The following is a 16,777-nucleotide window of genomic DNA, read 5'->3' as shown; positions in this document are numbered from 1 at the left end:
TCTGATTGAACATCACTGGGAGAGATCTGAAAATGGCTGTGCACCCACATCCCCATCCAACCTGATGGAGCTTGAGAGATGCTGCAAAGAGAATGGAGAAAGCTTGTGGCATCAATATTCAGAACACTTGAGGCTGTAATTGCTGCCAAAGGTCCATCAACAAAGTAATGAGCAAAGGGGGTGAATACTTACGTAACACGTGATTCCTTAGTTTTTTATTTTTTAATAAATTGGCAAAAATCTCAAATGAACTTTTTTCACATTGTCCTTATGGGTGTTGGGAGTAGAATTTTGAAGGAAAAAAATTATTCCATTTGGAAAAGGCTGCAACATAACAAATGTGGAAAACTGAAGCGCTGTGAATACTTTCCAGATACACCAATACACAGGACTATCAGCTTCATGTTCACTTCAGGTACTAATGTATTTCTGAATGCTTCCATCTTATTTTTAGCATTTAAAAGACCTTTAACTCTCTCCAACAGGCCACAGAAGAAGACAAGGACAATGATGCAGGAATCCCCTCATTACCCCATCCCCGTAGAGACAGTGCCTGCTCCCAGACCACCAATAACCACCAAAATCTATTTAAGCATAAAAATTCAAAGACAAAAAATAATATAGCACCTTCAACTGCAACACAGACTAAAACAGTTAAATGTGGTCTATTAAACATTAGGTCTCTCTCTTCTAAGTCCCTGTTGGTAAATGATATAATAATTGATCACATATTGATTTATTCTGCCTTACAGAAACCTGGTTACAGCAGGATGAATATGTTAGTTTAAATGAGTCAACACCCCCGAGTCACACTAACTGTCAGAATGCTCGTAGCACAGGCCGAGGCGGAGGATTAGCAGCAAATCTTCCATTCCAGCTTATTAATTAATCAAAAAACCCAGACAGAGCTTTAATTCATTGGAAAGCTTGACTCTTAGTCTTGTCCATCCAAATTGGAAGTCCCCAAAAAACCAGTTTTATTTGTTATTATCTATCGTCCACCTGGTCGTTACTGTGAGTTTCTCTGTGAATTTTCAGACCTTTTGTCTGACTTAGTGCTTAGCTCAGATAAGATATTATAGTTGGGCGATTTTAACATCCACACAGATGCTGAGAATGACAGCCTCAACACTGCATTTAATCTATTATTAGACTCTATTGGCTTTGCTCAAAAAGTAAATGAGTCCACCCACCACTTTAATCATATCTTAGATCTTGTTCTGACTTATGGTATGGAAATAGAAGACTTAACAGTATTCCCTGAAAACTCCCTTCTGTCTGATCATTTCTTAATAACATTTACATTTACTCTGATGGACTACCCAGCAGTGGGGAATAAGTTTCATTACACTAGAAGTCTTTCAGAAAGCGCTGTAACTAGGTTTAAGTTTATGATTCCTTCTTTATGTTCTCTAATGCCATATACCAACACAGTGCAGAGTAGCTACCTAAACTCTGTAAGTGAGATAGAGTATCTCGTCAATAGTTTTACATCCTCATTGAAGACAACTTTGGATGCTGTAGCTCCTCTGAAAAAGAGAGCTTTAAATCAGAAGTGCCTGACTCCGTGGTATAACTCACAAACTCGTAGCTTAAAGCAGATAACCCATAAGTTGGAGAGGAAATGGCGTCTCACTAATTTAGAAGATCTTCACTTAGCCTGGAAAAAGAGTCTGTTGCTCTATAAAAAAGCCCTCCGTAAAGCTAGGACATCTTTCTACTCATCACTAATTGAAGAAAATAAGAACAACCCCAGGTTTCTTTTCAGCACTGTAGCCAGGCTGACAAAGAGTCAGAGCTCTATTGAGCTGAGTATTCCATTAACTTTAACTAGTAATGACTTCATGACTTTCTTTGCTAACAAAATTTTAACTATTAGAGAAAAAATTACTCATAACCATCCCAAAGACGTATCGTTATCTTTGGCTGCTTTCAGTGATGCCGGTATTTGGTTAGACTCTTTCTCTCCGATTGTTCTGTCTGAGTTATTTTCATTAGTTACTTCATCCAAACCATCAACATGTTTATTAGACCCCATTCCTACCAGGCTGCTCAAGGAAGCCCTACCATTATTTAATGCTTCGATCTTAAATATGATCAATCTATCTTTGTTAGTTGGCTATGTACCACAGGCTTTTAAGGTGGCAGTAATTAAACCATTACTTAAAAAGCCATCACTTGACCCAGCTATCTTAGCTAATTATAGGCCAATCTCCAACCTTCCTTTTCTCTCAAAAATTCTTGAAAGGGTAGTTGTAAAACAGCTAACTGATCATCTGCAGAGGAATGGTCTATTTGAAGAGTTTCAGTCAGGTTTTAGAATTCATCATAGTACAGAAACAGCATTAGTGAAGGTTACAAATGAGCTTCTTATGGCCTCGGACAGTGGACTCATCTCTGTGCTTGTTCTGTTAGACCTCAGTGCTGCTTTTGATACTGTTGACCATAAAATTTTATTACAGAGATTAGAGCATGCCATAGGTATTAAAGGCACTGCGCTGCGGTGGTTTGAATCATATTTGTCTAATAGATTACAATTTGTTCATGTAAATGGGGAATCTTCTTCACAGACTAAAGTTAATTATGGAGTTCCACAAGGTTCTGTGCTAGGACCAATTTTATTCACTTTATACATGCTTCCCTTAGGTAGTATTATTAGACGGTATTGCTTAAATTTTCATTGTTACGCAGATGATACCCAGCTTTATCTATCCATGAAGCCAGAGGACACACACCAATTAGCTAAACTGCAGGATTGTCTTACAGACATAAAGACATGGATGACCTCTAATTTCCTGCTTTTAAACTCAGATAAAACTGAAGTTATTGTACTTGGCCCACAAATCTTAGAAACATGGTGTCTAACCAGATCCTTACTCTGGATGGCATTACCCTGACCTCTAGTAATACTGTGAGAAATCTTGGAGTCATTTTTGATCAGGATATGTCATTCAAAGCGCATATTAAACAAATATGTAGGACTGCTTTTTTGCATTTACGCAATATCTCTAAAATCAGAAAGGTCTTGTCTCAGAGTGATGCTGAACAACTAATTCATGCATTTATTTCCTCTAGGCTGGACTATTGTAATTCATTATTATCAGGTTGCCCTAAAAGTTTCCTAAAAAGCCTTCAGTTAATTCAAAATGCTGCAGCTAGAGTACTGACGGGGACTAGAAGGAGAGAGCATATCTCACCCATATTGGCCTCTCTTCATTGGCTTCCTGTTAATTCTAGAATAGAATTTAAAATTCTTCTTCTTACTTATAAGGTTTTGAATAATCAGGTCCCATCTTATCTTAGGGACCTCGTAGTACCATATCACCCCAATAGAGCGCTTCGCTCTCAGACTGCAGGCTTACTTGTAGTTCCTAGGGTTTGTAAGAGTAGAATGGGAGGCAGAGCCTTCAGCTTTCAGGCTCCTCTCCTGTGGAACCAGCTCCCAATTCAGATCAGGGAGACAGATACCCTCTCTACTTTTAAGATTAGGCTTAAAACTTTCCTTTTTGCTAAAGCTTATAGTTAGGGCTGGATCAGGTGACCCTGAACCATCCCTTAGTTATGCTGCTATAGACGTAGACTGCTGGGGGGTTCCCATGATGCACTGTTTCTTTCTCTTTTTGCTCTGTATGCACCACTCTGCATTTAATCATTAGTGATCGATCTCTGCTCCCCTCCACAGCATGTCTTTTTCCTGGTTCTCTCCCTCAGCCCCAACCAGTCCCAGCAGAAGACTGCCCCTCCCTGAGCCTGGTTCTGCTGGAGGTTTCTTCCTGTTAAAAGGGAGTTTTTCCTTCCCACTGTAGCCAAGTGCTTGCTCACAGGGGGTCGTTTTGACCGTTGGGGTTTTACATAATTATTGTATGGCCTTGCCTTACAATATAAAGCGCCTTGGGGCAACTGTTTGTTGTGATTTGGCGCTATATAAAAAAAAATTGATTGATTGATTGATTGAATAAGAATCAGAGGACCTTTCCCACCTACACATCGCTGCCCCGGCGCTGAATCACACCCATCCAACTAAATCCCACTTGTTTTTTCCTCGTTATGTACATACCTGTTTGACTTCAGCCTGCAGATGTCTAAGTTGGACGCACTGTTCCAAGTGTCTCCTGTGCTTTTCTGCTACCAGGTCCAACTCCTGCTGCTTCTCGTGGAGAAACTCCAGCAGGTCCTGGACCCGGGTGGCCATGTCCACATCTCGGTCACATAACAGCTCTACACCTGCACACAACCGTCATTTCTCTGTTTTGTTGACATGGGTAACTGGAATAAAGAGATTTATAGTTTGCACGATGTGCTGACCTGAAATTAAAAATTGCATTAAACATATATTGCATTGGATATAAATTCTAGTGTTTCATGACTGCGAACAGTGTAGAACACAGATTGCACTGTACGAGTACAGTCTACGTGTACATCTTGAAGCGTACGTATTAGAGTGCATGTCTGCCATATACAAGTAAAACAATTTCTTACTTGTATATGACAGACAAATATTTACCATTTTCTTCCTCCTCCCCTTTAGTGAATCCAACTGTCATGTCCATTGATTCTTTTTCAAATGGTCACAAGCAATTCATTCATTAAAGGAATTTTGCGTGACAAAAAATGTTTTCTCATTTCTGGGCCTCCAAACCATTCTCTCCAACCCACAACAGAATTCTACTCAAAGTACATGCAAACTGAGTGCAAAATAAGGCGCCTGGTGCCAAAGGGGTTGGACTTAGTTTCAATTAATCATGTCACGTTTTGGGCAAAGCATGAATCGGTCAATCAATTTGTTATATGTCATTCCCTTTAAGAGTTGCATATGTGTGGTACTTTTTTATTTATATGGCTGACACAGTAGGTAACAGAAGTGAGAGGTTTTCTGGAGAGGAAATGGATCTGCATGCAAAGTGTCAAAGCATGCAGCCGTCCACCAGAGCTCCCTGAGGTGAAGCAGTTGAGCTCCTCCTTCTCCATCTACCTGATCCCCTCTAGATCACATCAGGCACAGAAAGGACCCCCCCCCCCACACACACACACACATGAACATCCCTGCTACAAACCCGGTGAGACTGAAACAAAAAAGAGAAAAAATATGTTGCAAATCAGATTTAAAATTTTGTATTTTGTATGTGATCGCCAAGCAGTTTCCAGAGCAGAAGGTTCCCGGTTCAAGACCACCCCTGCCCGTTCTTCATGTAATATATAGAGCTGTGTCATGAAGGACAGCTGGCATAAAACCTGTGCCAAATCAACATGCATATACAGTATAATAAGCAATAACTAATACTACTGAGATGTGTCTCTGTTTTTGTCACTCACCGGTGGCCTGCACCTCTGTGACATACTGCAGCAGCTCCTGTCCCTGATGGATAACATCGAATGTCAGGTTATTCATCGTAAGAGCCTTGTCCGCATGATGCTGCAGCCTCTGCTCGGCCAGCGTCAGGTCCTCAGTGTCAAAGTCATTCATCTGCTGCGACAGTTCCTCGTTCCATGACTCCAGATCTGAGATAATCTGAGAGCAGAAAAGAAGACAGAAAGTGGAAAAAAGTGCATTTCTTGACTCACTCCCAGATAAAGCTCAAATCATGAAATGCAAGCTGATAGGAAAATGGTAAATGCAAGGTGCTCACTACACACTGGGAGCAACTAGGTGATTAAGGACCTTGCCCAAGGGCCCTTAGTGATTTTCCGGTCAGGCTGGGATTTGAACCGAGGCTCCTCTGGTCTCAAGCCCAATGCTTAACCACTAGACCATCACCTCCCCAAAATAGGAAATAATCACATTGCTGATGAACAGCATGTCAGGTTTTTTTTTTTGTTAATTCTAATAACCACGTTACACACAGCAGGTGAAACAGGTTTTCACTTTCACAATTGTATGCATCATCATTTTAATTAAAATAATTTTTGAGTAACAAACAAGACCCGACACCTCATGATATGTGATACCGGTGACACACGGCTGGAAAAGTAGATGCAATGAGACTCTGATGCCTATCTTGAAATATCCATGCAGACTGAATCATAATACCAGGTGCACCAGCTGGGGATCCAGCTGATGGCACATCAAAGTCCTTTTTAAACATATATTTCTGTGTATTTTATCTCTTTTGAAAGCACCAAATTTTAGTTTAAAATATGGTTGTGCAATATGAAGTTTTCATGAAATATTTAATGTAAACTGTAAAGAAGCAGCAGTGGCATTGGCAGAGAACAAATAAGAAGTGTCTGCATTATTTTCATTCATTCAAAGTCCTTTCTTCGGGTTATATGGACTTCTGACTGTGTTATTTGAGTTTCAGAATGTAACCCCTGTTAAACAAACTAAAATGAACTTTATTTCACTGATTTAGTAAATTCCTGGATCAAAGCATTCTCTCTCTCTCTCACAGATCCCATTTACTGTGTACTTCCTCGATTATTGTCTTGTCAAGATGGCACGGTGATATTATTTTTGGTGTTGGAAACATAACCACTGTGAAACAATGAGAAAATATGGTTTACCTCTCTGATTTAGTCCAGTTTTGTACAGCAACATTCTTGTCTCTCTCACTGAAAACCACACCTGCTTCTAATCCATCATCAATCCAGCATCCACTGACCATACAGCATGTAAGAGAAGCATCTCTGCGATATTACTTTGGCAAAACACAAGAAAGATGCTTTTTGAATTGATCTAGTGCATTTAAGTTCACCACAAACCTACAGGTTAATGGGTTTCCCTCATTATATGCCCTTTTAATCTGGTGAAGTTTTCATGTTAAAGTTAAGGAGGACTGATTCATAACCAAGCATTCCCTGCATTTTATAGGGTACATGCCAAGACTTTTCCAAAGCTTCGGAACAAGTTGTACCTTGGTTTAACAGCTAGTCATTAGTAGATGAATAAAATCAGATCATGAAAGACAAACCTATACAAATGGCAACACCTTTTCCTCACTCAGTTCAGTGACATAAAGGGTGTAAATCAAACCTATCTAAAATTTGACCCGTCTGTCCATCTAACCCTCAGCAGATCATCTACCTCGGTTGAAGAAGGAGCCGTGAAACAGCTCGTCGACAACAGTAAACCTGATCTGTGTGTGAAGAAGAAAATGAGATGCTTTGACAGCTGTCTTCCACCACTCAGAAACTGAGATCACTTCACTTATACAAGATGCCCAACAGGACGGAGAAAGCTGAGTGTGGGCAGAGTTTCCATGTGGAACAGAAAGCAAAAAAGGATACTGACAAAGACAAAAGCTCATGAATGTTTGTGCATCTGTGCGCTGATTTGACTGAAGAAGTGAAGCACATGCAGTCGAAGACAGAAGTTTACATACACTTCTCAAGGACATGTTTGCCATACAGAGCTGAGATTTCAGTGGGATCTTCAACTGAGTGAAAGTCATACATCTTTGACAGGAAGTACAAAAAAGGCATTATTGTGATATTTCCCCTAATGTGCACAGCAAAATCTGGAGTGCCAGAGATAATATAGAGAGTTAAATATTCACTGTTGGTTTTAGCTCCCTGAGCTGTATCTTGACAATCTACAATGGACGGTCTAAAATGTACAGTGGAAATGGATTTTAGGGTGTGTTCAACTCCATTTGCAATTTAAAGGGTAGTAATCTAGGCACAAACAAGACACAGGGCACAAACAGGGCTATGGCTGTGTTCTGGGTCTAACATGAAATAAACCAATCTGATTGTCATCTGCCATTTCCTGTACAAGCCTAAGTGCACTAGAAGCTGTCACATTGCTATTTTTACAGTGGAGTCAAGAGAGAGGTTTTCTGGCCAGTTAATGGCTCTGTTTGCAGTGGGCTACCATGCGTGAATAGAGAGCAGCCACCAAAGGCCTCTGTGAAGAAATAATGTGTTTTATATGTTTCTGTTTGTTATTGTGCATACATGCACCGTGTACATGCATCATGAGGCCTCCTACGTATGTAAGGCGTATCTGTATACAGTACAGCGTAAATACCAAGAATACTCTGTACATGACTATAGAGCAGGTTTTTGGTGATCTGTGGTGTAAATCCTTCCACCAGTACTGCCCCTGACTGCACCTCGTTTTTAAGACAAGCTCACGGGTGCCCATGCATTAGGTGAAACTCTCAATGAATTTGGGCTTCGTGTTTGTCAGGTGGAGACAGGCTTCAAGTCAAGTTAAGTCTGGAAGCATGCACTGGATGGCAACCACCAAGGCAGACAACCAGTCCACTTCCACATCTCTAAAATAACATCTAGCATTGCAGCCAGGAGAAACATGGGCATCCCCTTGGTGTGTCTCCAGCTACTGGGGTCCTCAACACTCAGGCATCTGCGTGCGGATCATGCACAGAGAAATCGCTACATGGCCGACATGTCAAAGCCCCCTCACAATGTAAGTGATACTTCTCATCTTATTCTGTTGTAGCAGTCACTTGTTTGATACAAAGTCATTCCAGTGGTATCCAAAGATCCTCAGAAGACACCTATAGTACCAAAGACATGCCGCCGTAATTTTAGGTCAGTGGTTAGCATCCAACTCTTACAACCATACGGCAAGACAGGGAGCACCTGGACCCTGAAGACCTCACCAATTACCTCTATTCAGGAACTTCCATGAACTCTTCCTAGGCTCCTCTCAATGTCAAAGGACCCAGAGTCATGTATGTCACTGCCCAGATGTTCAACTCTCTGCACCACATACTGATACCGTCTGATGGTTGAATCCAGGAAGTGTTAAAAGCCCAAATCTTAGTCTTGATCCAGCACAATCTCAAACCCAGACACTAAGACGGGGTTCTGAAAGTGTTATTTTCAAATTGTTATACTTTGCACAGTGTTGGTATCATTCAGTACTTTAACGCTTCCCACGTGGCCCCCTGCACTTCCCAGAATGTCCTGTGGCGCCAGTAGAGTTCCAGCGTCTCAGTGTGCATGTAAACAAAGGCTAGCGAGGATGTGGACGGCGCTGAACCAGCGAGTTCATGGGTGATTATGATGATGACACGTTCTCCCAAGTTGAGAGGGTTATCTAGAGGAGGTGGAGCACCTGTGATGGACCTCTGCCGTGCCCCGATGTTGTCTTGTTGTCCACACTTCACAAGGTTTGTTTACATTGTGCCCTAAACTGGAACTCTGCTGAAACCGACCTCTCGCATGAGTCAAGGGCCGTGAGATGGTGCGAGATTCTCAACCGCGAAACAGCTAATTCCCCAGAGTCGAACCTATGAGTGTTTATTCAACTCTCTGCAAGTGTAATATAACTTTCTAAAGGTGCCATTTTAACTCTGTTCCTGAGGTGAATGAGAAGTATCAAAACAACGGTGCCTCATAACCAGAAGGTTGTGAGTTCAAACCCAAATTGAGGCCTTTTTGGTGTTCCGAGAAACAATGCTCAAACAATTACTCCAAGAAGTGCTAAAGTATTTGAAAATATACTTTCATGTGTCATAAAGTAACATTGTGATTATTAGAAAGGAGTAGTAAGACTTTAACTTGACAGTGGTAAATAATATAAACTCAGGAAAAGGGTTCATTTCAACAGGATGTGAGTGAAATTAACACTAAGGGTTTTATGTGCTGGGTGCCAATACACATTAGCAACTTGGATTGTCAATTTGATGTGTTAAAAACAGGAAGGACACTAGGAACCATTTCAAGGTCCCTAAACCATCTGAACAAACAGCTGTTTGCAAGTACCAAGTCAACAGAACTGTGGTCTCGTTGCCAACGTCACAACAAAAGCAAACTCTTAACTTTTGCTGAGAGTCCTCTTTTGCTGATTTAGATTATCAGATGTTATCCAAAAACCACCTGAAAACAAGTCTGCAATTAATTGGAGGCTGCAGGAACAGTGGCGTCATTGTTCAGAGTGAGGCAGTTTTACCATTTGTCCTGAATCACAAACCATGTACATGTGGGGAATAAAGTCTTTGTAGTAGGTTTTATGTATTACGTATGTCTTCCGTCCTAAGTAGGAGTTCAAACCCAAGTGTGGAATTATTTCCAAATGCTCACAAATTACAATGAGATAAATAAAGCAAAAATAAAGGGTTCAACATTTTTGGCGAAGAAGAAAGAAACATTAGCTCATTTTAATGGGAGCCAAACAAACAAACTTCTGAAAGCATTGGAATGAAGGTCAATTAATTGGTGTGTCTGAGACACTGAAGATGTAGTTGTTTAAGAAAAGTTGAATATAAGAGGACAGTTTAGAATGTCGTTTTTTATTTTGTGGGATTTACACCAAGATATGATAAACAATATAGAATATAACACCTTTGGCACCAGACAATCCAGTTTTGGGGTTAGGAAAAATATTGGAAGATAGTTCTGGTTACTTTGGTGTTTTTTCAGTTTTTTTTTTTTTTTTTTCCTCATTAATGAACATGACCTGATTGTCTGGTCTTGTTTTCAGCTTTATGTTTCATCCGTGAAGCCTGCAGGTGTTATTAAAGAGTATGAGCCAACACAAAGAAAAGAAGTTTGTCTATGGGAGAAAAACAAGCCATTCTGAAGTTAGGGAAAAGAAGGAAACTCAATCAAATGCCACCAGAAAGTACAAATAACAGTTTCCAAAAAAGTAACTGTTTGTACACTGGGAGTCTCCAAGAAACATAAGAATAAGCCAAAAATAAAATCTACAAGGGTGCAATTATAGTCCATCATAACAGGTCAGGTCAGTTGTGACAGCATGCACTGGTGCCACACATTGCTGCTCCAGCCCTGGAACCACCTTGGATCCTGCATGGCTGCCACAGAGACAGACATCGAGTCCGTCCTCATCTATCTGTGCAAGCCAAGTGAAATGTGGGTAACCCATAGGCCTTCACCAGTGTTAGGGTCCTCAATGCTGGGATCATGACCAAAATATCGTAGTTGACATTCTCCCACAATGTAAGTGGCATGCATCATCCGAGTCTGCCTCAGTAAAGCCCGTTCGCGTTATACATGGTTTTGACTGTAACTGTCATGAATACACCATGTAGAGTTTTCGTGGTGAATCTGACTACGTCCTATCAACACACAGACTTCTAAATAACACGATGAGCTTAACACTTAGAAGAAACTTAAGTAGATTAAACTAAACACAGAAGACAAATCATCACAACTGAAAGAAACATGAACTGAACAGATGTTCGTTTGTTTTAAACTCAGCACTCAAACTGCACTCGAGATGATTGCGCCACCTGTATTAAAACCACGCCCCCCACCCCCAAAACACAACCACTTTGGTTCAATGATACTTGCAGCTAAAGGTCTAGAACGGAAATGGCGTTGTTCAAATTAGAAGTTTTCCACCTCACGTGGCGTGATGCTATCTTAGACTATAAGCATGCACTACTGGCTACAAAGCGGACCTATTACTCTGATTTGATCAACAAAAACAAGCATAACTCAAAGTTCTTGTTCGACATGGTGGCAACACCTATTCCACGGGACAACCACCTGTAAGTCGCTCTCCTTTTACAGCACAAGATTTCTTGGATTACTTTGGAGAAGAAATTGGATGACATTAGGTTAAACATATCCCAGCATGCCTTAACCCAGACACAACACCCTGCTATTGAGGTGGGTGCCATTACTGAGGTATTACCTAGATTTACACAATTTGATTGTATCATGCTGATGAAACTCGTAATGTCTACAAAAAGCACAACCTGATTATTTGATCCTATAACAACAAAGCTGTTTAAGGACCTGTGGCCCACTCTTGGGCCGACTATGCTGGAAATTATTAATCTCTCATTAACTTCTGGATCTGTTCCTAAATGTTTCAAATATGCAGTGATTAAACCATTACTTAAGAAATCTAATCTTGACCCTACAGCAGGGGTGGCCAAGTTTGGTCCTCAAGAGCCACATTCCTGACACTCTTAGTTGTCTCCCTGCTCCAACACACCTGAATCCAATGAAAGGCTCATTAAAAGTCTGCTAACGAGTCTTTCATTGGATTCAGGCCCTAGAGTATCGAAAACTATAGGCCGATATCAAATCTATCATTTTGCTCTAAAATTCTGGAAAAGGCAGTTTTAGGGCAGCTTGTGGACTGGACTACCTTACTGAGAATAATCTTCAGTCTGCTTTTAGAAAATATCATTCCACAGAGATGGCTCTCACTAAAGTGGTGAATGATCTCCTGCTTGCAATGGATTCGGACACCACTATGGTTCTGGTGCTGTTAGATCTTAGTGCTGCGTTTGATACCATGGATCATCATATTCTCCTCGATAGGCTGGAGAATCATTTTGGTATTACTGGGAATCTCTTTGCATAGTTGACCAGTAATTCTCACTGTGTTTTGTACAATAACACTACCTCCAACCTTAGCAACATGAAATTTGGGATTCCACAGGGGTCTGTCTGAGGCCCCCTGCTTTTCTCCCTTTATATACCACCCCTTGGGCACATATTATGGTGTTTTGATGTTACCTTTCACTGCTATGCTGATGATACTCAGTTATACCTGCCAATAACTGCTGGTAATCTCATCCACATAAAATCCTTAGAAAATTGCCTTGCATCAGTGAAAAGCTGGATGTCAGCAATTTCCTACTTTTAAACTCTGATAAGACTGAAATGATGGTTCTTGGTTCAGTGAGACATCGGCAATTTGACCAGCTAACACTTAGCCTAGGTTTGTGTGTCATACGTCACATTGACAAAGTGAGGCACCTTGGGGTAATTTTTGATCCTACATTGTCCTTTGACCTCCATATTAGAACTATTACGAGGAGTGCCTTCTTCCACCCCATCCTGTCTATGGCTAATGCTGAGACCCTGATTCATGCATTTGTTTCTTTTAGATTGGACTATTGCAATGTTCTATTTCAGTGATTCTCAACTGGGGTGCGCGGCACCCCTAGGGTGCCGTGATCGATTGTCAGGGGTGCCGTGGGCAATTATCAAATATCACCATTATCGTGTGTATGTGCTGTAATAGTGTGGCAGATGATGTAATGCTCTTTTTATTCCAGTAGATGGCAGCAAAGCGCTGTACTATAGTATAATAGACATACTTGGCACATAGCGTTTGTGCGTCTCCATGGTTACTGGTTGCTGACTACAGCGTGAATCTCAGCTGCTCACGGAGCATGGCTCCTCTGGGGAAGGAGAAACCGCGTTGGCTGTGGAGGTGTGCGGGGCAGGCGGCCTGACCTCCGTGATGTCACCGTGGTCAGACTTGGGCCTTCTCGCTCACAACTGGGTTCGCTGAAGGCAGCCTCTGCGCTCCGTGAATATTAGAGTGGCAGATTATTGTGAATAAAAGTGTCGGACACTTAAAGCGCAAAATGCTTGAGGATTTCGAATGCGGTGTTTTCTGTATCGATTTTTCTGTATCGATTTTCTATTGCGATAACTGGGTTTTGCGCAAAACCAGAGGTAATAGAATTATAATATTATTTTGGTTGGTGGTGTGCCGCAGGATTTGTAAATATAAAAAGGGTGCCGCGGCTCAAAAAAGGTTGAAAATCACTGTTCTATTTTGTGGTTTACCACAGTCCAGCATTAGGGGCGTCCAATTGGTTCAAAATGCTGCTGCTGGACGTTTGACAGGAAGCAGAAAGTTTGACCACATTACACCCATTCTGGTGTCTCTTCACTGGCTTCCTGTCGCTGTGTTATCAGATTTTAAGGATCTGTTACTAACCTATAAAATTATTCACAGACTAGCACCTCCCTACTTAGCTCACCTAATTAAACCCTACGTATTTCTGTGAAGGCTCTCAGTTGTCCAGGTGGTTTCCATAGTAGAGAAGCTTGAATCTTCGACTGGACTGGGTTGCTTGACGCGAGGACGTTTCGCTTCAAATCGCAGAAGCTTCCTCAGCTAAAATTCTTGCTCTGGTGTCTGATTTCTGTCTTGACTCTTGTCGAGAAGAATGATCCGAAGTCACAAAAGCTGGAGTTTTAAACCTAACTAGACCCCTCCTACCGAGAGGCAGACTGCTAAGGCTAGTGACTAAACAATAGCTCTAATTAGAACCTATTGTGCTCTAGTTAGCACCCTCCTAATGACAGGGCAGCTGTGGCTCCCTTGACGACTCTGCTGATGACGTGAATGACTCATTACCATGAACAAAAGACTGAAACTGCTTTGACCTGAGTACCCCATTGTAAACAGGGGATAAAGCGTGTCTCAGACCCCCTCCCCGGTTAAGGCTGGGTTTCAAACATTTCACAAAGAATGCCTCCTTGACCCCTCTCTCAAACCATTTCTTCTCTTTGGCTAATATTTTAACTTCCTTGTCCTCAAATGTGTGGTTAGTGTCTTTAAGGTGGAGATGAACTGCAGACTGAGGTCCACTGGCGCCCTCTCTGTGGTGCTGGTATAGTCTTTTGTGTAAAGGTTGCTGTCTTACCTATGTAGCAACCTCTCGGTAGGAGGGGTCTGGTTAGGTTTAAAACTCCAGCTTTTGTGACTTCGGATCATTCTTCTCGACAAGAGTCAAGACAGAAGTCAGACCACCAGAGCAAGAATTTTAGATGAGGAAGCTTCTGCGATTTGAAGCGAAACATCCTCGCGTCAAGCAACCCAGTCCAGTTGAAGATTCAAGCTTCTCTACTATAAACCCTACGTACTGCCCCGGGCTTTGTGTTCTAAAGGTGTAGTACTACTTTGTGTACCTAGGGTGAAAAAGTATGCCGGTCACAGAACTTTCTCTTATCGTGCCCCTGTTCTGTGGAATGATCTCCCTGCATCAATAAAACAGTCAGATTCTGTAGAGACTTTCAAGTCCAGACTTAAGACGCACTTATTTTCCCTTTGGTATGGCTAGCATACTGGCATAGTATGTTACTACGCTTTTTACTTTTTTAATTCATTTTATTAGGAAACGGAGCGGGCCACAGCCTCAACTTTATCTAAATTCTGGGTCTTTTAGTGAAGCTTAGGGTTAATGACCAGCGATCAGCTTATTCGTTCTTGTGTTTTTCTTGTTGCTTAATGCTGACAAATTATACTGTATTTGTTGTCTTTCTGCCGCCCAATTCTGTTTTTTCTCTCTGTTTTGAGGTGCAGCTCCATCCAGAGATGGATGTGGTGTCTACTTCTGCAACCCTTCTGTCCTGCGCACTGGCAAAATTTCCTGTATATTCGTTTTTGTAAATTATTTTGTCATTTGTGTCGGTAGCATGGCCCAAGCAGTGGGTCACCCATTTGAGTCTCGTTTGCTTGAGGTTTCTTCCTCAAAACATCAGGGGGAGTTTTTTCTTACCACTGCTGCCTGTGTTCTTGCTCTAGGGGTTGGTAAGGTTAGACCTTACATGTGTGAAGCACCCTGAGGCAACTTTGTTGTGATTTGGCACTATATAAATGAAATTAATTAAATTAAATTAAATACATTATTACATATGAACACAATATGGCAAGGTCTACATGTGTGACAATTGAATTCTGCTCTAGAGGACTCTTGCTTGCCTCTACTGGTGGTTGGCTCTCACTGCGGTATTGTATCACTTCCTGTTCCGGAGCACAGCGGTGTTTTTCTGTATCTGTTAGCTGTTTAATCTGCGCAGTTAGATTGATCTAGTTATCTAGATTACGATTTGTTTCCCAGTGTAATCTTTACGTGCCTTAACTAAAGCACTCCTTCTGCTGAATCACCTCTAAATTATTTACACATTATTCACTTTGCGTGTTTTTAGGAATCCGCTAGCTTAGCGTAGCTACTAGCTCTTAGCCGATTTAGCATGGCGGCTTCTCCTGTCTCTCCCGCACTTTTCTGCTCTGGGTGTGAAATGTTTAGTTATTCCTCGGCCTCCTTTAGCAGTAATGGTACTTGTAATAAGCGTAGCTTATTCGTAGCTTTGGAGGCCAGGCTGGGCGAATTGGAGACTCGGCTCCGCACCGTGGAAAATTCTACAACTAGCCAGGCCCCTGTAGTCGGTGCGGACCAAGGTAGCTTAGCCGCCGTTAGTTCCCCCCCTGGCAGATCCCGAGCAGCCGGGAAAGCAGGCTGACTGGGTGACTGTGAGGAGGAAGCGTAGCCCTAAACAGAAGCCCCGTGTACACCGCCAACCCGTTCACATTTCTAACCGTTTTTCCCCACTCGACGACACACCCGCCGAGGATCAAACTCTGGTTATTGGCGACTCTGTTTTGAGAAATGTGAAGTTAGCGACACCAGCAACCATAGTCAATTGTCTTCCGGGGGCCAGAGCAGGCGACATTGAAGGAAATTTGAAACTGCTGGCTAAGGCTAAGCGTAAATTTGGTAAGATTGTAATTCACGTCGGCAGTAATGACACCCGGTTACGCCAGTCGGAGGTCACTAAAATTAACATTAAATCGGTGTGTAACTTTGCAAAAACAATGTCGGACTCTGTAGTTTTCTCTGGGCCCCTCCCCAATCGGACCGGGAGTGACATGTTTAGCCGCATGTTCTCCTTGAATTGCTGGCTGTCTGAGTGGTGTCCAAAAAATGAGGTGGGCTTCATAGATAATTGGCAAAGCTTCTGGGGAAAACCTGGTCTTGTTAGGAGAGACGGCATCCATCCCACTTTGGATGGAGCAGCTCTCATTTCTAGAAATCTGGCTAATTTTCTTAAATCCTCCAAACCGTGACTATCCAGGGTTGGGACCAGGAAGCAGAGTTGTAGTCTTACACACCTCTCTGCAGCTTCACTCCCCTGCTATCCCCTCATTACCCCATCCCCGTAGAGACGGTGCCTGCTCCCAGACTACCAATAACCAGCAAAAATCTATTTAAGCATAAAAATTCAAAAGAAAAAATAATATAGCACCTTCAACTGCACCACAGACTAAAACAGTTAAATGTGGTCTATTAAACATTAGGTCTCT

General features: G+C 41.9%; 1 protein-coding gene across 1 annotated transcript in view; it reads right to left on the bottom strand.

The window, feature by feature from the left end:
- Window positions 1-16,777, bottom strand: part of triob (trio Rho guanine nucleotide exchange factor b) — a 347,395-nt gene that overhangs the window by 123,919 nt on the left and 206,699 nt on the right. The window contains 2 exon segments of the mRNA XM_034175263.1: window positions 4,058-4,224; window positions 5,314-5,509. Of these exon segments, the coding sequence (XP_034031154.1) occupies window positions 4,058-4,224; window positions 5,314-5,509 (363 nt within the window).

The sequence above is a fragment of the Thalassophryne amazonica genome, chromosome 7 (genome assembly GCF_902500255.1).
Source record: "Thalassophryne amazonica chromosome 7, fThaAma1.1, whole genome shotgun sequence".
In the NCBI taxonomy this organism is placed as follows: domain Eukaryota; kingdom Metazoa; phylum Chordata; class Actinopteri; order Batrachoidiformes; family Batrachoididae; genus Thalassophryne; species Thalassophryne amazonica.
This window is presented reverse-complemented; position numbering and strand designations above follow the sequence as displayed.